The following is a 24,877-nucleotide window of genomic DNA, read 5'->3' as shown; positions in this document are numbered from 1 at the left end:
AAAAGGCAATGGAGAGTGGCAAGTGCCCAGCAATCATTGGTGCCTTCAGAAGAAAATATTGGCCAAAAAAAGTCATTTTAAACAATACTTTAACCTATTGCATTTCACATTCACCAGCCACCATAGGAGTAAAGCCTAGTTTAGCTTGAAAATGTCATCATGATACAGGTAGGTGGTGCTGAACATGTTCTCCTATTCCTGGTCCCAGGACCTGCATCATTGCACCAGTTCATTTCTTTCTCCAGTCAAAGGTTCTCTGCTCCTTGCATTGCACTTCTTGTCACCAAAATTTGGAATGAAGTCTTTAGGCTCTCTACTGAAATAGATTAGACAGAGCATGAAATATTTCTGTTCAGTCAAGGTATGCCAACTTCAGCGATTGATAGATATCTTGATTAGTTCCTAGAGGGTATTCATTAACAGGACTTGCAATAAAAAGTTGGTTAGTTATATCTTGTGGTGTCCTGTGAATTGTTTAATTTGTGGACAAGGCAAAGTGGAACACAGAGAGGCGGGGGGAGGCTGGAGTGGATTACAGAATTTTAAAATTAAAACCACTTGACCTTGTGAGAAGTTGGTGCATACCTATTTAATGGCACCAGCAATGTGGCAAATTGTGATGGTAGCTGTTGAGAATTCTGTTCCCTGGCTGTCAATTCTAATCAAAAGGCTGTATGTAGCAAATAAGTTTTTGTATGATTAGAAAATAAGAATGTGTCTTTAAAGTACCAGATCTTTCTTTTAAAATTGACGATACTAGCCTTTTATCGTGTGCCACAACTTCCTGTTGGTAAATCCAACTCTACCTGTACAGTGCTCTAAACTCCAGAGAAAGAGGCAGCCCAAATGCAGTTTGGAAGGTGTAGTCTGTCGGACTTGCACGTTGGTGTATTCTGGGAGCTTGCAACTTGGCTGAGCTGATTCATTCAGGGATCTGGACAATGCGACAGAATTTAAGCCTGAGTTTCAGATACAGGCGCACGTCTGTACAGGGAAAACTTCTTGGAGACAATCACAACAAAGAGTGGCTGCTTTATGACTTTGTTTGGCAGGTAAGTTTTTCAGAGTTGTAATTTTTTTATTGGTTTGTTAACTGTATAAAAGATTTATAAGCTATGTATTCAGCCAATTTGTGGAATGTCGCAGCTCACTATATACTTCAAACTGAGACAAAAAAAAACAATGATCTCATCCCAAGCCTGTTGAGCCAGGATTGCCCTTATTCATTTTGGGAATAAAAGGAGATGTGTTCTTCAGACCTGCAGTGCAAGAGGTTTTATTAACAGGCCCGCTGGTGAATCACGGAATGGGAAAGAAGTCAGAGGGACTGCTTGCCCATTGGCTGGGAACAGAGAGAAAAGGACAGTGGGACATGTGGACAGTTGTCCAGATAGCCAGCTATGTCTGGACAGAAAGCCTGGCCTAACAGAAGGAACCCGGCTCATGTTGAGCTCAAGATCAGTCAGGATCAGCAGGCTGACCAGGAAAATATGAGCGAGCCAGCTTAAAGTGATGATGTGATGTATTTTTATTATTTTCCTCGTAGTCAAGGATGGTTCTGTAGTTAGTTCATTAAAGTTAGATTTGATTACATCTGTTACTCTGTATGTTTACTTATTATCTATAGAATAAAGTATCGTAACAATTTGCACCTGACTTTGTCTGACTAAGTGTTTTAGTTTGCCTTTAGAATGCTTGGAGAACTGCATGTGAGGGTTCATGCGAAAGACGTGATATCCACTTCAGATCACGAGGGTGTCCTATTGTTACACCCCTCGGTTATGCTATTGCTGTCAGCCTTGGCTCAGTGGTAGCACTCTTATCTCTGAGTCAGAAGGTCATGGATTCAAACCCCGCTCCAGAGACTTGAGCACATAATCCAGGCTGATACTTGAGTGGAGTGCTGCAATTTTTGTTGCAACTTTTAACTTTAACCCCCCAGAATGAGTGGGCTGGGGGTGGGTGGGTAGTAAAAATAGTTGAATTCTCCAGCGGGATTGCATCCCAGCTCCAATGTGCCCACTTCCAGGTTTAACAAAGTCGCGTTAGGATGCCCACGTGCAACAGAAACTCTGAAGTCCCGTCTCCACTTAAAACCGGCGGGCCGATAGATAAAGGGACAGTGTACTTCACTGCGATAGTTGAGGCCATTAATTTTTTGTGCATTAGAAATGTAAAATGAATTTCACCGTACCTGTTCGGGTTTCCCAATGCTTCTGATTCACATCAGGTGAAAGCGGGTGAGAAGGGCTGGATCCATGAGATGAGTGCCTTTGTTGCACTGCTTGTGGGCCAGGATGAGCAGGAGCGCATCATCCAGGCCCAACAAGCTCACCTGGTGCGATTGGACTCCCCCACCACCGATGGCCAAGACCCCTCCATTCCTCCCGATCTCCAATCTTCTCCACGACGGCCTCCGATCTTCTGGCGACCTGATCAACTCACGGCCCATGATGTGTGTCTTCCCCCCCCTCCCACCCTTGACTTCAAAATAAGAGTGCCTGTAAAGAACTTTTCACCCTACTGATTATGACTTGGGCTTAAGTTAGATTGAATGTGTGCATGGTAGAGGAAAGCAGCTTGATCTACTAGCAGATAGATGTTACCTAATAAAATCAGTCTTCAGAAATCTCTCCAGAAACCTCATTTTTGAAAAGCTTACAATCACTTGAGGTTTTTTGTATCAATTTTGGATGCTATAAATAGTTAAAAATCTTTAAACAATTGTTTAAAATCAAAGCATTAATATTACTCTGACTACATAAGGTGTCTACCACAGAGGTCATAATAAGGTACCTTTTAAACAGCTTGTGAACTTGGTTGGATAGTACAGGAGGGACTCGGGTTATATGGTTGGGTCCAGTCCTTGTTTAAACGTATCATGGCAGTGCGCGTGTTTATTTTCTTCACCAGGAGTGTCCAAGATTTTTTTGAGATGTTGAATCAATAGAGAGGGTATGATGCAGGATGCTGTCTGATATGAGGAAATACAAATACAAAGAAAGACTTGAAAAAGTTGAGGCCGTTTTCATTAGAAGATAAATTAAGGGATGATTTAATAGAAGTGTTCAAAAGGGATGGGACAGGGTGGTTAGAAACAAACTATTTCCAGTGATTGAGGGGTCTAGAACAAGGGGACAGAGATGTGAGATTACATGCAAGAGATCTAGGACAGAGCGCAAGAACACAGGTGGTTATGAGGCTGTGGTATGCACTACCTGAGTTGGTGATTGAAGCAGAGACCATGTCAACAATTAAGAATAGATTAGATAGGAAGTTGAAGGACAGAGAAATAAATGGATATGGGAGCAGAGAACACTTGGGATTGGCACTACTGCTCAGGTGGAGTATAAACCCAACAATGACCGCTTGGGCCAAACGGCCTGTTTCCGTATTGTAATTTCCATCTGATTCTGGCACCATTGGAAATTTATTTCTGTTGCCAGTCCACATGTGCTGATGCACTTAGAGTTATCAGATCAGGAAGAGGCCACCGTTGTATCTGTTTGTCTCCGCCCTCCTCTCCCCTTTGCAGGGAGGTACCTGGCCTCTGTTTGGCATTTTACTGCAGCAACATGGCTGTGATTGGAAACTTAGTATAGCGGAGGATCAGGCTGTCCTGTCAAACTGCTCTGCTTTGTACAATGGATTTTTAAAAATAAATTATACCACAGTCCCCACAGACATATGCAAGCAAACCTAAACTAACAAACCTACAACCAATCTTTGAGATTCTTCAGCTTGTCCAATTAATCATGCAGTCAATACGGAGCTTCAATTTCCAATTATAACCTACAAAATCTTAGAACTAGTGGGTCAGGCAGCATTTGAGACAGAAAAGATAAGTTAACATTTCAAGTGAGACCCTTTGTCAGGACTGATGTTTACATTACATCACCTTTTGTCGGTATGAAAACTATTCTGAATTGTATATGTTCACATTAGTATGTAAGCTAATTGTGCCATTTGAAAGAATTTAAACTGAGTAGTAGATTTCAGAGTTAAGGACTAACATAGTTGACATTGGCACACGCTTGGCTGTGTAAGTGGAACATAAGAAGAATCTCATTACTAAAGGCATGATGCTGCTAGTGTTAAAGCTAAGGTTAAGCAGTCAAAAAGGACTGTCCTTTCATCTATGTATCACACTCTGTTGAAACAGTTTTGCTCCTTCTATTTAAACCATCTTCCTGATTATTCTCTCTAACCTTTCAGCTGTTTGAATTTCTTCTCCTTTGGTTTGGCTGCACTTGTGGTTCTGAAAAAGCCTTGCCTTGGAAATTGTAGCCTTGCAATTCTGCAAGAAAATATTCTTTTCCCTGCCCGCTTACAGTGTGGGCATCCTGTCTTCCTTTCTTCACTATTTATATCAATTTAATAGTATACCAGGCTTTTGTTCAAGCATGAGTTCATAATGGGTGCTGTGCATCAAAAAAGTATTGCTTGCCAAAAGTTCAAAATGGGTGCTGTCTACAGCCAACATTGTAGATTTTCTTTTCAGGGTAGTGCACACGCTATTTTGGGTGCCATAAGTAGAATCATGTGCAGTTTTAGCCCATTTCTCACCCTTGCTAGTTACTTAATAGTAGTTAGGTGATCATGAATCCCTGCAGTTTTCCCTCTTCTTTCTGTAGTTTTCTTTCTTTTCCCTCCTCCTGCACCCTCCCTGAAGGGCTACAGTTCTATAAATGTCTGTTGGTCTTCAGTAATTCACCCACGTGATCATCATGTGAGAACCTAGACAGTGAATGTCATCAGAATATTTGACCACAGGGGACATCATAACTGAACCCAATCCCGTCCTCACTTCGTGTGCACACGTCCAACACAGGTCAGTGAATAGTGGCCAGGGAAGGAAACTGCAAACATTTTTCCACCCAAACCCAAGGTCATTAAGGAAATTGCAGTGGTTCTCCATTGCAGATGAAATCAGCTAACCCAGCGCAAACTGGGGTTTGAACCTTGGTCATTCCTGGTCTTTATAGCTTACCTGCTTCCTGCCTTAATTAATTGAGTTACTGGGAGAGCTGAATTCCTGTTTAAGATTAATTTCTCATCTTAACAAGAGCTTGTCACAAACAACACCAGTGTCAGCTTTTTGCACAAGAGCAAATATTCTTATGAAGGTACTATAAAACATGCAGATAGGACCCTGTCAGAGGGAAGGAAAATGCCACCTTGGTTTAATACCTTGATGTAATGAGTTACATTATTGGGCTCTGTTCTTTGTAGTTGGAAGAAATTCTTTATCATAGAAGATTAGTAAAGATATTTGTCCCTCCTTTTGACCAGTGGAAGTATACTTGTTTACAGCAGGTAGGCCACTCAAATAATGTAGTTCTCCGAAAAGATTCCATTCCTGACTGGAGGTATCAGCTGTGGCTCAGTGGGTAGCACTCTCGCCTCTGAGTCAGAAGGTTGTGGATTCAAATCCCACCTCAGGGTCTTGAGCACAAAATCCAGGCTGACACTCCAGTGCAGTACTGAGGGAGTGCTGCACTGTTGAAGGTACTGTCTTTTGGATGAGACATTAAAACCGAGGCCCCGTCTGCCCATGACACAGATCCCATGACACTGTTTTGAAGAAGAGCAGGGAATTCTCCCCGGTGACCTGGCCAACATTTATCCTCAACCAACACCACTAAAACAGATTATCTGGTCATTATCACATTGCTGTTTGTGGGAGCTTGCTGTGCGCAGATTGGCTGCCGCGTTTCCTACATTACTACAGCATCTACACTGCAAAAAAAAAAGTACTTCATTGGCTGTAAAGCGCATTGGGACCTCCTGAGGTCGTGAAAGGTGCAATATGAATGTAAGTCTTTCTTTGATCATGTTTGCATCAGGATTCATTTGTCTGTGTGAGAGAAAGGAAATGGGACCATTGAGTGTAGGTGTAAGTTGATAAAACTGCCTATTTCCTGGGATCAAAATTGTTCTTTTGTGTATTTTAATGCCTTCATTAAAGTTTTCACCTCTCCCCAATTAATGTTTTAACTCCACTTACTCCCACATCCCAATGTATCAGCTTGCATCTCCTCCATTCCTTTTCTATCTGCCCTTTTGGCTCATTTCCCCTCTCCTCCCTCTCTTTCTCCTTCATTGATGTACTTTCCCCCTCCTCTCTAGCTTTCGTTACCATACTTTTCCCCTTCTGCTCTTTCCTTCATTGCCATATTTTTCCCCCTCTTCTCTTCATTGATGTACTTTTCTTTTTTTTTTATTCGTTCACGGGATGTGGGCGTCGCTGGCAAGGCCGGCATTTATTGCCCATCCCTAATTGCCCTCGAGAAGGTGGTGGTGAGCCGCCTTCTTGAACCGCTGCAGTCCGTGTGGTGACGGTTCTCCCACAATGCTGTTAGGAAGGGAGTTCCAGGATTTTGACCCAGCGATAATGAAGGAACGGCGATATATTTCCAAGTCGGGATGGTGTGTGACTTGGAGGGGAACGTGCAGGTGGTGTTGTTCCCATGCGCCTGCTGCCCTTGTCCTTCTAGGTGGTAGAGGTCGCGGGTTTGGGAGGTGCTGTCGAAGAAGCCTTGGCGAGTTGCTGCAGTGCATCCTGTGGATGGTGCACACTGCAGCCACAGTGCGCCGCTGGTGAAGGGAGTGAATGTTTAGGGTGGTGGATGGGGTGCCAATCAAGCGGGCTGCTTTATCTTGGATGGTGTCGAGCTTCTTGAGTGTTGTTGGAGCTGCACTCATCCAGGCAAGTGGAGAGTATTCCATCACAGTCCTGACTTGTGCCTTGTAGATAGTGGAAAGGCTTTGGGGAGTCAGGAGGTGAGTCACTCGCCGCAGAATACCCAGCCTCTGACCTGCTCTCGTAGCCACAGTATTTATATGGCTGGTCCAGTTAAGTTTCTGGTCAATGGTGACCCCCAGGATGTTGATGGTGGGGGATTCGGCGATGGTAATGCCGTTGAATGTCAAGGGGAGGTGGTTAGACTCTTGTTGGAGATGGTCATTGCCTGGCACTTATCTGGCGCGAATGTTACTTGCCACTTATGAGCCCAAGCCTGGATGTTGTCCAGGTCTTGCTGCATGCAGGCTCGGACTGCTTCATTATCTGAGGGGTTGCGAATGGAACTGAACATTGTGCAGTCATCAGCGAACATCCCCATTTCTGACCTTATGATGGAGGGAAGGTCATTGATGAAGCAGCTGAAGATGGTTGGGCCAAGGACACTGCCCTGAGGAACTCCTGCAGCAATGCCCTGGGGCTGAGATGACTGGCCTCCAACAACCACTACCATCTTCCTTTGTGCCAGGTATGACTCCAGCCACTGGAGAGTTTTCCCCCTGATTCCCATTGACTTCAATTTTACTAGGGCTCCTTGTTGCCACACTCGGTCAAATGCTGCCTTGATGTCAAGGGTAGTCACTCTCACCTCACCTCTGGAATTCAGCTCTTTTGTCCATGTTTGGACCAAGGCTGTAATGAGGTCTGGAGCCGAGTTGTCCTGGCGGAACCCAAACTGAGCATCGGTGAGCAGGTTATTGGTGAGTAAGTGCCGCTTGATAGCACTGTCGACGACACCTTCCATCACTTTGCTGATGATTGAGAGTAGACTGATGGGGCGGTAATTGGCCGGATTGGATTTGTCCTGCTTTTTGTGGACAGGACATACCTGGGCAATTTTCCACATTGTCGGGTGGATGCCAGTGTTGTAGCTGTACTGGAACAGCTTGGCTAGAGGCGCAGCTAGTTCTTCCTCCTGCTCTCTCCATTGATGTACTTTTCCAATTCCTCTCTCTAATGCCATGCTTTTCCCACCCCCTCTTTCCCTCTGTCCTACTACCTGAATGCTGTCACTAATGCAGCAGACCAGGAATCTCTCAGCTCAAAGCTGCTCCTAGCACGAATGGAAGTGATTCTGGCAGCTGTATCCTGTAGGCAGGAACTCCTGTTCTCATGAAAACTATCGACTACGGTATACAACAGCCAGAATATGTTCCATTAGAATTAGGAGCAGTAATGAGGGGGGAAGGGCATAGCCTCTGATACAAAAATGATAAGATTCTTATGGGAGTGAAATTGAAGGCAGAGGGGCCTGGGCCGCACTAATTTTTGTTGGAAAATACTGGCAGTCAATGTGAAATGCTGACAATTGGCACATAGACTATTCTCAAACTATTAGCCAGCTCTACAAATAATGAGATTTATCCTGGCATCAGTCTTGTAAAAATAGGTACTGAATAAAAAGTGTTTTGTGTGAGTACTTTACAGTAAGTATGTCATACCTTGTACTTGTCCAGAAAATATTTTCCGGTTGATAGTCGTGTCATTTTTTTAGAATTGAAACAGCTGAATATTCCTAATTATCTTCATCTGTATGAGCCATCTTTATGCAAATTTTTCACTGATTGCCTTTGTCATCATTCAGTGCAGTAATGAGGAACTGCTGTGCTATTGGAGATGCTGTCTATCAGATGAGACATTAAACCGAGGCCCCCCTCAGGTGGACGTAAAAGATCCCATGTCACTATTCAAAGAAGAATAGGGGATTTCTCCGCATCCTCCGACTCTCGCCTCTTGTGCCTCCCCCTCTCCTTTCGTCCCATCATTGATGGTCGTGCCTTCAGCCACCTAGGCCCTACACTCAGGAATTTCCTTCCCTCTGGAATTCCCTCCCCAAACTTCTCTGCCTCGCCACCTCCCTCTCCTCCTTTAAGACCCTCCTTAAAATCTATCTGTTTGACCAAGCTTTTAGTCACCTGTCCTAATATTTCCTTCTTTGGCTTGACGTCCATTTTTGTCTGTGAAGCACCATGGGACTTTTTTGTATGTTAAAGGCATGAAATAAATGCAAGTTGTTGTTATTCTCCTGGTGTCTTGGCTAACTTTGTCCTTCAACCAATATCACTGAAACAGATTATCTGATCATTTATCTCATTGCTGTCTGTGGGATCTTTCTGTATGCAAATCGGCTGCTGTGTTTTCTTACATTGCAACAGTGACTACATTTAAGCATTTTATTAGTTGTGAAGCACTTTAGGACATCCTGAGGTTGTGAAAGATGCTGTATATATGCAAGTCAGTTCGTTCTTAATCAAAAGGTTGGTCCGCGCTATGTGGTTTTCACTGGTGGCCGGGGAATTAATTCATTATTTAAGATAATTTAATTGAATTCAAAACTTTTTAATCTACTATACAGGAGAGTATGTTTCAATTTTAATTAGGATGTAAAAATGAACCTTGCGCTTTCTTTTTAAATAACTAAATGTTCAATTAAGGTTCAACTATGCTCATGTATTTCTGACTGATATAGATTACCTTGTTTATACTGAATAGAAAATTGTTTGAACACAGACAAGGGACCATAATTTGCTGTGGCAGGGCATCCGACTGTGTTTGCTCTTAGTTAGACTTGCCCGTGCACATTTAGGATTTTAAATTTTTTGCATGGCAAGTTGCTGAAAGTGTGAACTGATAGCGTCGCAGTGAGGGAAATGGCATCTGGGATCTTAGTGAACAGAGCAAGCAACTGTGTATCTCCTTAACCAATCAGATTGAAGGATTGTGAAATTAACAGCACATGGACTGAGAAGGAAGTGTAAATTCGAGTGGGTGAATTCAATGTCAAATTCAATACAGAAAGAGAAATAGAGGGAAAGAAAGATTGGATTAAGAGAGAGAAAAAAAGACAGAAAGGAAAAGTTTTTTAAAAATTTAAATTTAAAATTTTATATTTTTAAAATCTTCAACAATTAAAACTTGATGAGGGATTGAGACTCCATACTTGTAATAGTTAATTTTCAGTGGCAGAGAGGTTGATAGGCAGTAATTAACAGTTGACACGTCGTTAAAGAGGTACTTTGACTGAAATGGACAAGACTTATCTTTCTGTGACGAGTTTAGTTTGTATCTACCACGCAAATACAGCAACTTTTTTTTTATTCGTTCACGGGATGTGGGCGTCGCTGGCGAGGCCAGCATTTATTGTCCATCCCTAATTGCCCTCGAGAAGGGCATTCAATGCATTTCAATGATGAGACAGACAGCAAGATGCATTTTTTGCGAAGCTAACAGCGACTTTTGGTTTTCCGCTTTTAACTGCGTATCTGCCCCTCGCCTGAAGTTGCTTTAGCATTAGCCTCACCGTTATTTTGACAGCAAATTGTGGCCCGTTGTTTGTGTGTGCTCAATTGTCATGTGTTCCCATGCTGCCAGTGTAAGTGTCGATAAATGTGTGGTTTCTGCAAAACGTTGGCACAACTATTAATTTATATCAGTCCACACTAACATTTGTAAACAATTTTACAACACCAAGTTATAGTCCAGCAATTTTATTTTAAATTCACAAGCTTTCGGAGGCTTCCTCCTTCCTCAGGTGAACGTTCACCTGAGGAAGGAGGAAGCCTCCGAAAGCTTGTGAATTTAAAATAAAATTGCTGGACGTTCACCTTCCTCAGGTGAACGTTCACCTGAGGAAGGAGGAAGCCTCCGAAAGCTTGTGAATTTAAAATAAAATTGCTGGACTATAACTTGGTGTTGTAAAATTGTTTACAATTGTCAACCCCAGTCCATCACCGGCATCTCCACATCACACTAACATTGCCAGAGAGACTGCGAAGCATTCTGGGGGACTAACTGGTGTTGATTTGCAGACCTCGTCACACATTGTTGATGCCAGTTTGAACCCATAATTAAAGAAATGCGATTCAGTACTACTTGACATCAGTTTATGCCCACTAGTAGGATTTATACTGTAGGCTTCACTGAGCAGGATCTACTTGTTCAATACCTAATTTGAAACCTACAGCACAGCAAAGCCAGGGTATTGATAGTCAATGGACATTAACCAGTGGTAGTGCCATGACTTAATTAACTTTAGACACTTTTATGTTGGTTCTTGTGTAATTCGGATTGCAGAAAACTGAGGTCCATGTATTGGCTCCAGCATTTATGTTGCTAAAACCGGTTCTCCTATTCTAGGAACATTAGGAATAGGAGTGGGCCATTTAGCCCTTTGAGCATGCTCCGTCATTCAGTTAGATCATGATTGATCTGTACCACAACTCCATTTACCTGCCTTTGCTCCATATCCCCAGATACCCTACCTAACAAAAATCTATGAAATCTTGAAAACTCGAATTGTCCCAGCATCCACAGCCTTTTGGGGGAGAGCGTTTCAGAATTCTACTACCCTTAATGTGTAAAAGTGCTTCCTGATTTTGCTCCTCAATGGCCCAGCTCTAATTTTAATATTATGCCCCCTCATTCTTGATTCCCCCATCAGAGGAAATAGTTTCTCCCTATCTATCCGATCGAATCCTTTTAACATTTTAAACACCTTGATTAGATCACCTTCAATTTTCTATACTCAAGGGAATACAAGCTAGTTTTATGCAACCTGTGCTCATAATTTAACCCACTAAGCCCCAGTATCATTCTGGTGAATCTGCACGGCAGCCCCTTCAAGGCCAATATATTCTTCCTGAGGAGCGGTGCCCAAAACTAAACGCAGTACTCCAGATGGGGTCTGACCAAGGCATTGTGCAACTGAAGCATAAATTCTTCCCCTTTGTATTCCAGCCCACCGAGATAAAGGCCAATTGGTTGCTTTTTTGTACCTGTCTACTAGCTTTTAATGATTTGTGTACTTGGGCTCCCAAATTTCTGCTGCTATACAGTTCCTTGTTTCACCGTTTAGAAAATACACAGATTTTTCTTTCTTGGATCCAACATCCCACAGCAAACTCCATTTCCCATAATTTTGCCCACTCAATCTGTCTATGTCCCTTTGCAGATTCCTGCTCCCATCTGCACTACTTGCTTTCCCTTCTAACTTAATGTCATCTGTAAACTTGGATACACGAACTCTCTCTTCCTTCATCCAAGTCATTAATAAATATGGTGAAAAGTTGAGGCCCCAGAACAGATCCCTGGGGAACACCACGTCACATCCTGCCAATCAGAGTACCAACCCTTTATCCCCAGTCTCCGTCTCCTACCTACCAACCAATTTCTAACCCAAGTCAAAAGGCTACTTCCAATTCCATGCATTCCCATTTTTACTCATAACCTCTTGGTAGAAGTTTGGAACTCTCTTCCGCAAACGGCAATTGATACTAGCTCAATTGCTAAATTTAAATCTGAGATAGATAGCTTTTTGGCAATCAAAGGTATTAAGGGATATGGGCCAAAGGCGGGTATATGGAGTTAGATCACAGATCAGCCATGATCTTATCAAATGGCGGAGCAGGCACGAGGGGCTGAATGGCCTACTTATGTTCCTATGATTGCCTTCTGGATCTCCATATCGATAACATCCATAGACACTCCCTTGTCTACTTTATCGGTGATATCCTCAAAGGTCAAGTTGATTAGACATAACATTAACAAAGCCATGTTGGCTCTCTCTGATCGTCTCATATTTGTTCAAGTGCTCAGTCACTCTATCCCTAATGACAGATTCTAGTAGCTTCCCCACAACTGACATTAAACTGACAGGTCTGTAGTTACTTGATTTCTCCCACCTATCTTAAATAATGGAGTGACATTAACAAATTTCCAATCTAACAGCACAATTCCAGAATCAAGAGAGCTTTGAAAGATTATGACAAATGCTTTTGCAATTTCTTCAACCTACTTCTTTTAATACCTGGGGTGGAAACTATCCGGTCCTGGAGATTTAGCTATGTTAAGTCCCATTATTTTCGCCATTACCATTTCTTGTACTCATATTAAATCCAATAAATTCCTTCCCTTGATTTATTTTTCGTTACCCTTCTATCATTGGTATTTTATCCTATTCCTCTCCTGTAAAAACAGATACAAAGTACTCTTTAGCAAATCTGCCATTACCTTGTTGTCTATTACAGTATCACCTGCATCTGCATTTAATGGGCCACTTTCTCCCTCTTTAATACATTTATAAAACGCTTTAATGTTAGCCTTTATATTGCTTGCAAGTTTTCTTTTCGTATTTCCTTTTTGCAGCTCTTAATATTTTCTGTGTCCTTTTGTTGTTTTCTATATTCCTCCATCTGCTGGATTACCACTTTTCTTGGCATTTGTGTGAGCCACTTCCTTTAGCTTTATATTCCGCCTTACCTCATATGTTGACCATGGGTGTTTGTCTGTACAGTGGAATTTTTGTTCTTTAAGGGTATGTATTGATCTTGTATTGTACTAAACACTTTGAATACCTCCCACTGTTTTTTCGTAGGTTCACTTGTTAACATCTTAGCCAGTTTAATGTGTTCAGCTCGCATCTCTTCTTCGAAGTCAGCCTTACTTAAGTTACGGGTACAGTAGCATAGTGGTTATGTTACTGGACTAGTAATCCAGAGGCCTGGACTAAAATCCAGAGTCATGAGTTCAAATCCCGCCACGGCAGCTGGCGAATTTAAATTCAATTAATTAATTAAATTCAATTAATTAAATAAAAATCTGGAATTAAAATACTAGTATCAGTAATGATGGCCATGAAACTAGCGGATTGTCGTAAAAACCCATCTGGTTCACTAATGTCCTTTAGGGAAGGAAACCTGCCATCCTTACCCGGTCTGGCCTGTATGTGATTCCAGACCCACAGCAATGTGGTTGATTCTTAATTGCCCTCTGAAATGGCCTAGCAAGCCACTCAGTTGTAAAATCTCGCTACGAAAAGTCATAAGAATAAAACCGGACAGACCACCCAGCATCGGACCACTAGGCACCGGACACGACAACGGCAAAACACCAAGCCCAGTCGACCCTGCAAGGTCCTCCTTACTAACATCTGGGGACTTGTGCCAAAATTGGGAGAGATGTCCCACAGACCAGTCAAGCAACAGCCTGACATAGCCATACTCACAGAATCATACCTTTCAGCCAACGTCCCAGACTCTTCCATCACCATCCCTGGGTATGTCCTGTCCCACCGGCAGGACAGACCCACCAGAGGTGGCGGTACAGTGATATACAGTCAGGAGGGAGTGGCCCTGGGAGTCCTCAACATTGACTCTGGGCCCCATGAAATCTCATGGCATCAGGTCAAACATGGGCAAGGAAACCTCCTGCTGATTACCACCTACCGTCCTCCCTCTGCTGATGAATCAGTCCTCCTCCATGTTGAGCACCACTTGGAGGAAGCACTGAGGGTAGCAAGGGCACAAAATGTACTCTGGGTGGGGGACTTCAATGTTCATCACCAAGAGTGGCTCGGTAGCACCACTACTGACCGAGCTGGCCGAGTCCTGAAGGACATAGCTGCGAGACTGGGCCTGCGGCAGGTGGTGAGCGAACCAACACGAGGGAAAAACTTACTTGACCTCGTCCTTACCAATCTACGTGTCGCAAATGCATCTGTCCATGACCGTATTGGTAGGAGTGACCACCGCACAGTCCTCGTGGAGATGAAGTCCCGTCTTCGCACTGAGGACACCATCCAACGTGTTGTGTGGCACTACCACCGTGCTAAATGAGATAGATTCAGAACAGATCTAGCAGCTCAAAACTGGGCATCCATGAGGCGCTGTGGGCCATCAGCAGCAGCAGAATTGTATTCTACCACAATCTGTAACCTCATGGCCCGGCACATTCCTCACTCTACCATTACCAACAAGCCAGGGGATCAACCCTGGTTCAATGAGGAGTGTAGAAGAGCATGCCAGGAGCAGCACCAGGCGTACCTAAAAATGAGGTGCCAACCTGGTGAAGCTACAACTCAGGACTACATGCATGCTAAATAGCGGAAGCAACATGCTATAGACAGAGCTAAGCGATTCCACAACCAACGGATCAGATCAAAGGTCTGCAGTCCTGCCACATCCAGGCGTGAATGGTGGTGGACAATTAAACAACTAACGGGAGGAGGAGGCTCTGCAAACATCCCCATCCTCAATGATGGCGGAGTCCAGCACGTGAGTGCAAAAGACAAGGCTGAAGCGTTTGCAACCATCTTCAGCCAGAAGTGCCGAGTGGATGATCCATCTCGGCATCCTCCCGATATCCCCACCATCACACAAGCCAGTCTTCAGCCAATTCGATTCACTCTACGTGATATCAAGAAACGGCTGAGTGCACTGGATACAGCAAAGGCTATGGGCCCCGACAACATCCCAGCTGCAGTGCTTAAGACTTGTGCTCCAGAAATAGCTGCGCCTCTAGCCAAGCTGTTCCAGTACAGCTACAGCACTGGCATCTATCCGACAATGTGGAAAATTGCCCAGGTATGTCCTGTCCACAAAAAGCAGGACAAATCCAATCCGGCCAATTACCGCCCATCAGTCTACACTCAATCATCAGCAAAGTGATGGAAGGTGACATCGACAGTGCTATCAAGCGGCACTTACTCACCAATAACCTGCTCACCGATGCTCTGTTTGGGTTCCGCCAGGACCACTCGGCTCCAGACCTCATTTCAGCGTTGGTCCAAACATGGACAAAAGAGCTGAATTCCAGAGGTGAGGTGAGAGTGACTGCCCTTGACATCAAGGCAGCATTTGACCGAGTGTGGCAACAAGGAGCCCTTGTAAAATTGAAGTCAATGGGAATCAGGGGGAAAACTCTCCAGTGGCTGGAGTCATACCTAGCACAAAGGAAGATGGTAGTGGTTGTTGGAGGCCAATCATCTCAGCCCCAGGACATTGCTGCAGGAGTTCCTCAGGGCAGTGTCCTAGGCCCAACCATCTTCAGCTGCTTCATCAATGACCTTCCCTCCATCATAAGGTCAGAAATGGGGATGTTCGCTGATGACTGCACAGTGTTCAGTTCCATTCGCAACCCCTCAAATAATGAAGCAGTCCAGGCTTGCGCTCATAAGTGGCAAGTGACATTCGCGCCAGACAAGTGCCAGGCAATGACCATCTCCAACAAGAGAGAGTCTAACCACCTCCCCTTGACATTCAACGGCATTACCATCGCCGAATCCCCCACCATCAACATCCTGGGGGTCACCATTGACCAGAAGCTTAACTGGACCAGCCATATAAATACTGTGGCTACGAGAGCAGGTCAGAGGCTGGGTATTCTGCGGCGAGTGACTCACCTCCTGACTCCCCAAAGCCTTTCCACCATCTACAAGGCACAAGTCAGGAGTGTGATGGAATACTCTCCACTTGCTTGGATGAGTGCAGCTCCAACAACACTCAAGAAGCTCGACACCATCCAAGATAAAGCAGCCCGCTTGATTGGCACCCCATCCACCACCCTAAACATTCACTCCCTTCACCACCGGCGCACTGTGGCTGCAGTGTGTACCATCCACAGGATGCACTGCAGCAACTCGCCAAGGCTTCTTCGACAGCACCTCCCAAACCCGCGACCTCTACCACCTAGAAGGACAAGAGCAGCAGGCACATGGGAACAACACCACCTGCACGTTCCCCTCCAAGTCACACACCATCCCGACTTGGAAATATATCGCCGTTCCTTCATTGTCGCTGGGTCAAAATCCTGGAACTCCCTTCCTAACAGCACTGTGGGAGAACCGTCACCACACGGACTGCAGCGGTTCAAGAAGGCGGCTCACCACCACCTTCTCGAGGGCAATTAGGGATGGGCAATAAATGCTGGCCTCGCCAGCGACGCCCACATCCCGTGAACGAATAAAAAAAACTTGGTTCTTTGTGATTTTTCTTCTCAAACTTAATGTAAAACTCTTATTATGTTGTGGTCACTGTTTGCCAGATGCTCCCTTACTGTCATTATTAATTAGTTCTGGCTGTCTATTCATCACTAAATCTAGATCCCTTGCCCGTTCAAAACCTCTTGTTTCAGAAATCTGTCCTGGATACACTCCAGAAATTCATTGCCTTTATGATTTGAGCTGTTATGAGAAAATTATGTGAAAATATTATGTGTATGTGTAAATTTTCGCATCTCCAGGTCATCAGTTTCACTGTTATTTCTAGCCAAACCCTCCTCGACCCCCCCCCCCCCTTTTATTGGTTTAAAGTCCTTTCTACAGCTCTATTTATCCTTTTCACCATGGACCTAGGTCACAGCCTATCCCAACGGTACAGCTTCTTCCTGTCCCAGTACTGGTGCCAGTGTTGCATGAAATGGAACCCCACTTTTCCACACCAGTCTTTCAGCCACAGGTTCACTTTCTTGATCTTTGTCCTTATGCCAATTAGCAGTGGCTCGGGTAATAATCCTGAGATTACTACCCTTGAGTTCCTGCTCTTTGAGGTCATAAGAACATAAGAAATCGGAGCAGGAGTAGGCCATAAGGCCCTTCGAGCCTGCTCTACCATTCAATAAGATCGTGCCTGATCTTAGACCTCAACTCTACTTTCCCGCCCGCTCCCCATATCCCTTGATTCCCTTAGAGTTCAAAAATCTATCTATCTCAGCCTTAAATATACTCGACGACTCAGCATCCACAGCCCTCTGGGTTAGAGAATTCCAAAGATTCACAACCCTCTGAGTGAAGAAATTCCTCCTCATCTCGGTCCTAAATGGCTGACCCCTTAACCTGTGACTATGCCCCCTAGTTCTAGACTCTCCAGCCAGGGGAAACAACCTCTCAGCATTTACCCTATCAAGTCATAGAGTTATAGAGTCATAGCGTTATACAGCACGGAAAGAGGCCCTTCGGCCCATCGTGTCCGTGCCGGCCATCAAGCCCTGTCTACTCTAATCCCATATTCCAGCATTTGGTCCGTAGCCTTGTATGCTATGGCATTTCAAGTGCTCATCCAAATGCTTCTTGAATGTTGTGAGGGTTCCTGCCTCCACAACCCTTTCAGGCAGTGAGTTCCAGACTCCAACCACCCTCTGGGTGAAAAAGTTCTTTCTCAAATCCCCTCTAAACCTCCCGCCTTTTACCTTGAATCTATGTCCCCTTGTTATAGAACCCTCAACAAAGGGAAAAAGCTCCTTAGTATCCATCCTATCTGTGCCCCTCATAATTTTGTACACCTCAATCATGTCCCTCCTCTGCTCCAAGGAAAACAAACCCAATCTTCCCAGTCTCTCTTCATAGCTGAAGCGCTCCAGCCCTGGTAACATCCTGGTGAATCTCCTCTGCACCCTCTCCAAAGCGATCACATCCTTCCTGTAGTGTGGCGACCAGAACTGCACACAGTACTCCAGCTGTGGCCTAACCAGTGTTTTATACAGCTCCATCATAACCTTCTTGCTCTTATATTCTATGCCTCGGCTAATAAAGGCAAGTATCCCATATGCCTTCTTTACCACCTTATCTACCTGTTCCGCCGCCTTCAGGGATCTGTGAACTTGCACACCAAGATCCCTCTGACCCTCTGTCTTGCCTAGGGTCCTCCCATTCATTGTGTATTCCCTTGCCTTGTTAGTCCCTCCAAAGTGCATCACCTCGCACTTTTCCGGGTTAAATTCTATTTGCCACTGTTCCGCCCATCTGACCAACCCATCTACATGGTCCTGCAGACTGAGGCTATCCTCCTCGCTATTTACCACCCTACCAATTTTTGTATCATCAGCGAACTTACTGATCATACCTTTTACATTCATATCCAAGTCATTAATGTGGACCACAAACAGCAAGGGACCCAGCACCGATCCCTGTGGTACCCCACTGGCCACAGGCTTCCAGTCACAAAAACAACCTTCGACCATCACCCTCTGCCTTCTGCCACTGAGCCAGTTTTGTATCCAAAGTGCCAAGGCACCCTGGATTCCATGGGCTCGTACCTTCTTGACCAGAATCCTGTGGGGGACTTTATCGAAGGCCTTACTGAAATCCATGTATACCACATCCACTGCGTTACCCTCATCCACACGCCTAGTCACCCCCTCAAAAAATTCAATCAAATTAGTCAGACATGATCTTCCCTTGACAAAGCCATGTTGACTATCCCTGATTAATCCTTGCTTCTCCAAGTGGAGACTAATTTTGTCCTTCAGAATTTTTTCCAATAATTTTCCTACCACTGATGTTAGGCTCACTGGCCTGTAGTTCCCCGGTTTTTCCCTACTCCCCTTCTTGAATAATGGTACTACATTAGCGGTTCTCCAGTCCTCTGGCACATCCCCTGTGGCCAGAGAGGTTCTGTCCCCTGTGGCCAGAGAGGTTCTGAATATATGTGTTGGAGCCCCCGCAATCTCCTCCTTTGCCTCACACAGTAGCCTGGGATACATTTCGTCCGGGCCTGGGGATTTATCCATTTTTAGGCCTGCTAAAACCGCCAATACCTCCTCCCGCTCGATGTTAATATGTTCGAGTATATCACAGTCCCCCTGCCGTATTTCTATGTCTACATCGTCCTTCTCCATAGTGAAAACAGATGCAAAAAATTCATTTAGAACCCCTCCTACATCTGCCGGCTCCACACACAGATTGCCATTTTTGTCCCTAATGGGCCCTATTTTTTCCCTAGTCATCCTCTTACCCTTAATATACTTATAAAACATCTTAGGATTTTCCTTTATTTTGCTCGCCAGTGTTATTTCATGGCCCCTCCTTGATCTCCTAATTTCTTTTTTAAGTATCCCCCTGCACTTTTTGTACTCCTCTAGGGCTTCCTCCGTCTTTAGCCTTTTGTATCTGCCAAAAGCCCTCCTTTTTTTCCTAATCCATTCTCGTATATCCCCTGACATCCAAGGTTCCCTGGAGTTCTTGGAACCACCCTTGACCTTTACGGGAACATGTTGCCATTGTATGGTCTCAATCTCCCTTCTGAAAGACTCCCATTGCTCCGATGCGGATTTTCCTACAAGCAGCTGATCCCAGTCCATTTTGGCCAGATCCTGCCGTATCCTATTAAAATCGGCCTTCCCCCAATTTAGAACCTTTATTTCCGGCCCCTCAGAATCTTATATGTTTCAATGAGATCACCGCTCATCCTTCTAAACTCCAGAGAGTATAGGCCCATTCTACTCCATCTCTCCTCATAGAACAACCCTCTCATCCCAGGAATCAATCTAGTGAACCTTCGTTGAACCATCTCTAAGGCAAGTATATCCTTCCTTAGCTAAGGAGGCCAAAACTGTACTCCATGTGAGGTTTCACGAAAGCCCTGTACAATTGTAGTAAGATTTCCTTACTCTTGTACTCCAACCCCCTTGCAATAAAGGCTAACATACTACTTGCCTTCCTAATCACATGCTGTACCTGCATGCTAACTTCTTGTGTTTCTCGTACAAGGACACCCAAGTCTCTCTGAACACTAACAGTTAATAGTTTCTTACCATTTAAAAAATATTCTGTTTTTTTTTATCCTTCCTACCAAAGTGAATAACCTCACATTTCCCCACATTATACTCCATCTGCCACCTTCTTGCCCACTCACTTAACCTGTCGATATCCCTTTGCAGACTCTTTGTGTCCTCACAGCTTACTTTCCCACCTAGCTTTGTAAGGTTCTAGCTTTTGATGCTCTCTTAGCAGGACCTGTTTCTTCTGACAGCAGAATCATGGCACAGTTTTTTTTTGTGGCTCAGCAGCTCTGCCACTGGAATAAATATGTCAGTTTTGACGGTGGTAACATAGGTTGTCAGTGCACAGACGTCACTCTCCCATGATCTTGATGAAACAAGTATCAATGTAAATGGTCATTGAACTTTGTTAAAGATGGTATTTTTTTATATATGAGGATTACTACTAGGGTTTTTGACGGAGTGCTTCTCCAGCCTCCCCATCCCATAGATTTCCTCTTTCTGAGTTGAGAATATGAAGTTCTGAAAACTATATTAAAGGCATTTGAGACACAAAATGATCTGTAATTAATAATAGGAATTTGTACATCTGGAATAAATTATTATTTGAAACAAGTGTTTATTTTACTTCAATTCAAAAATCCTGTAGTGCCATGGCCATGAACTATGAAGCGACTTGGTTTGCTAAGTGAACAGGTACTCCTGCTTTACGTAGTTTAATTAGCATAACTTTTTTTGAGCTAATGTAACTTAGTTGTGTTATTTTTCAGGAATCTTTCGAAGAAGTATCAGCCAAAAAGGAACTCCAAAGAAGAAGAAGAACAGAAGTGAGTGCTCTTTTCAGACTTAAAATAGCAATACGATCCACCAATACTTCAGCTGCGGTGAAGGCATCCAGATACAGTACTAGCGATATTCTGTGGTATTGTATTTTGCTTCGTAATGTGCTGTAAATGATAATACAAGTCACCTGCTCTTTCAAATTAGCGGAAACTGAAATCTTTGATGTTTTTGTTAGATTTTAGAAAAACTAGAGATTGCAGTAGTTCATTTTTTTTCTTTTACATGGTTGAAATGGTTTGTATTTATTTGTGCTCACCCCAGTGTCCACATGAAGGTAACTCATTTTCACATAAAGAAACAACTCTGGGGTGGGTGGGGGGGGGGGGGTTTCTGGAGGATAGCAGGTTAAAAATAGGCCTGCTACTGCTTTCACTGGAAGTGGAAAAACATTTCAACGATGAGCATCAACTGTTCCTGAAAGAGCTGTTAAGTTTGCTCATATATAAAGGGAAAATTAAGTACTGTGATGGAAAGCTAGATAATGTAAAAAAAAAATCAGAGATAGTCATCCTGGTAGGAAATATTTGAGTTTGCTATCCATCGCCTTCCCCATTTCCTCCTTGGAGACCTATTTGAGGTTTTGGATTCCAATTGTGGTACATCGAATCTGGGAAAAATTACCAGCCTAATACTGCTGAAAGTAATTTCCACTGCATTTATCCTTTCCTTCAACCACTGATGAAAGCCAGGACACTGGTGAGGTGGCAAAGTTCATCACTGTGACCAAGTTCTGTCTTGTGAAATGATAATGTTTGGGATTATATACCTGACCTCAGCTCTTAGAGGAGTTGGAAAATGTTGTAGTGCAGATACCTTCCCATGAGTGGATGATAAATAATGGGATAATTCAAACTTGGTCAATCTAATGCACAGCTAAGCATTCTGTTATACAGTAGTGTTGTCAAAGACTGGGACCGTTGGCAGTTAGCAACAGTTCATTGCTTTCCTGCAAGTGACTTGGAGCATCGATGTTATGCGCCAAGGAGTGGTGTTATGTCTTCAGTCACCATTTTGCTCAGTTACGCATCCCAGCTAGCTACTGTGGGATAATATTGAGCAGAGGCCAAGCAAAAGGAACAGTAGGAAAAACTTTGATTTTTTTTTTTCACTTTGTGTAGATTTGGAAGGTGCATTGTTTTCCTCTATATTTTACTTGCCCTTTTAAAGTAATGATTTGAAGATATGCTGTGAAGAACAGAAGTGTTGCAATATTTCATCTCATAGGAAAAAGAAAATAGCACCAGCAACTCCACATTGCAGAATCACATGGTCAGTCAGCCAACATGATGGCTGTGGGAAAGCATCCTCTTTTGTCTGAAGGGCTAAAGATTACCATGGTAGATAGCAGCAGAGAGACTAAAAAAGAAAAACACGTGTGTAGATGTAAGACATAAAATAATGTAGAAATGCAAATTAAAATCAGTGAGGAAAGAAAAAACTGTGGCGAGAAGACAGGGCTGCAGAAAACGTGCATAACAATGACTGCATATGAGCAGCAAAGGAAGACTGAGTTGGCGGTGAACGTGCTGTACATTAACCATTGTGCATGTATCTTAGATAACTAGATTCTACCTTCAGCAAACAAACTCTTGGCCGCTACTTGTCCACTTGGGTAAATGCATGATCAAATAACCCTCGACTTCGGTTTAATTAGTTAACACAACTTGTGAAAATCCTGATTCTAACCAATCTATAAAACATTAAGTTAATCAAAAATGAGAAACCGAGAAAGCCATGAAAAGGATTGGAAAAACCATACAAAACACAGTTTACTCCTTCAATGTAATATCAAAGCTTAGGTTTCTAAATTCTACCTTTCTTCTGAGAAACTGCTGATTGGGCCTCTAATGTTGGGAAAAAACAGGCATTTCATAAATTACAAGAGAAGAGAAAAGCATGAAAATGTTTTGGGGTGAGGCGGGGGGAGAATCTTTCGACCTTTCCCGCTTGCTGTTGTGGCCTTGTTTCAGGACCCCAACTGATCATTTATCATATTTACACCACAATTCAAAAAGTAGTAATCACAGGAATTTTTTTTAAACCAAAATACTACATTTTTTTGCTTGATTATTACCTGGTGCCAGCGTTGCAATGATTTGGATGATGTACAAAATCTCCAACAATATCAATCGATCTGCTTTGAGTGCATTATCTCTTTTTTAGTTCAGCTTCTGTAAGCAGTGAGGCATTGCTTGTACATATCAATTGTGAAAATATTTTTTGAGGAAGATATTAATATATATCGTCATAGCTTATAATTTTAAGAAATTTAGAAAGCCAACACATTCAGTTTTTGGAAGTTCAAGATGAATTTTGAAAGTTTATTTCTAGGCTTCCTTTATCTTAACCCTGTGGTTCTAGATGGATACTTTGGAACTGAGTTTTTTTTTAAAAAACAAGCAGAGTATAATTGAATACTTTGTTTTACAGGTACACATCATGTCGAGCGTTTCTAACCATTCTGAATGAAATGAATGACTACGCAGGCCAGCATGAGGTGATCGCTGAGAACATGAGTGGGCTAATATTTGCTGAGCTGTCGCGCTATATCCAGGAGCTCAAGCAAGAGCGGAAATTGGTAAATTCTGTATATTGGCCATTTATGTCTATTGGTGCTATTAAAGTAAATTGCTTTAGAAGGATTGAACTCATAATTAAATTCTCTATGTACAGTTAGGGATCATTTCTATAGTTTGTAACTGACACATGGGTTCTAAAGGAAAAAAATCACATGAATTAAGTTCTGTTATGGATCGTGCACATTGTGATTTGATTTTTTTTATTATTTAGGAGAGAACAAAATTGAAATTTTGCCATTTTTAGCCACATTGGTTCAAAAGTCACATGATTTTGTTTAAATGACGTTTGTGAATTTTTTGCTTATCAGTGCTTTTGAGAGTGAAATACTCCATCTTGGACACCTAATGTCAGCATCAAGCACTTCAAGATAAAATAGTTGGATGCAGAGTAAAGCTGTCTCTGCTGTTACGGAGGAGTGTGTGTAACTCATTTGAGTAACCCTTCCTGCGCTAGCGTGACTTTTTTTCCATTTCCCATGCCAGCCATTGTATGGGCTCTCTAAGTGAGACTGCCAATTTGGTATTATGTATTAGATTTGTGTTTCAGATCTAGGTCTGTGCCCATGCCCACTAGGACAAAACGAAATACTGCGGATGTTGGAAATCTGCAATAAAAACTGAATGCTGGAGGAGCTCAGCAAGTCAGGCAGCGTCTGTGGAGAAAGAAACAGAGTTAACGTCACAGGTCAAAGATCTTTTGTCAGAACAGAATGGTCCCACTAGGACTGGATTGAGAAAAAAATTAAAAATAAACACATTTTCAAAACTCTGATCTGGGGACAGGATCTAATAAACTGAAGATGAATTTTCTGTGGCCTACATATGAACACACACATACAAATGTGATAGCCACTGTTAACTTCTTCCAATTACTCGAGAGATTATTGTCACCAGATTTAAAATGGGCAAATTCATGATTTTTTGTGCTGAGGAATGATCTTTGAAATGTTTTCCATGCAAGGGAGAGAATTGTCTTTACAAGTTACATAACCTCAGTACTGCTGTTCTGAAAATCATATCCTGAAGGGATTGTTTTGCAACTTTTAAGATAGTGATGTAAGTTTAGTGAAGCGTCTCAGTTTGAAGGCATGTGATAGTTATTAAAACTTGAAAGCATTTGTTTGAATCTGCAGTTTCTAGGATGTTTTCACTTGCAAAATTGTGTAAAGTTCATTTGTAATTTTTTTTAAAGTTTGTTGCGGGGCACCATTGCATTGAAGTTCCAAAGCAACAGACTAGGGTGGCAGAATACAAATTTGTGCTCTTGATTTCTTACATGATGAATTTACAATCCCATCTACGCCATTGTGGGATGGTGTCAAGGGTAAGACAGACACCTCTCTTGAAACAGGAAGGGAAAATTGAAGGGAAAACAACCACA

General features: G+C 43.1%; 1 protein-coding gene across 13 annotated transcripts in view; it reads left to right on the top strand.

The window, feature by feature from the left end:
- The window catches only part of fnbp1b (formin binding protein 1b), a 269,577-nt gene that overhangs the window by 95,316 nt on the left and 149,384 nt on the right, over window positions 1-24,877 (top strand). For all 13 annotated transcript variants that reach the window (XR_010958142.1, XM_067969826.1, XM_067969829.1 and 10 more), the window contains exons 3-4: window positions 20,845-20,901; window positions 23,348-23,495. Coding sequence is in view for 12 of the 13 variants with exons in the window: in XM_067969826.1 (XP_067825927.1) it covers window positions 20,845-20,901; window positions 23,348-23,495 (205 nt within the window). In the remaining variant the exon portion in view is untranslated. The remainder of the gene's footprint in view (window positions 1-20,844; window positions 20,902-23,347; window positions 23,496-24,877) is intronic.

The sequence above is a fragment of the Heptranchias perlo genome, chromosome 31 (assembly GCF_035084215.1).
Source record: "Heptranchias perlo isolate sHepPer1 chromosome 31, sHepPer1.hap1, whole genome shotgun sequence".
Classification (NCBI taxonomy): Eukaryota; Metazoa; Chordata; class Chondrichthyes; order Hexanchiformes; family Hexanchidae; genus Heptranchias; species Heptranchias perlo.
Note: the sequence above shows the minus strand (reverse complement) of the source record. Positions and strands in the feature narration are given on the sequence as shown.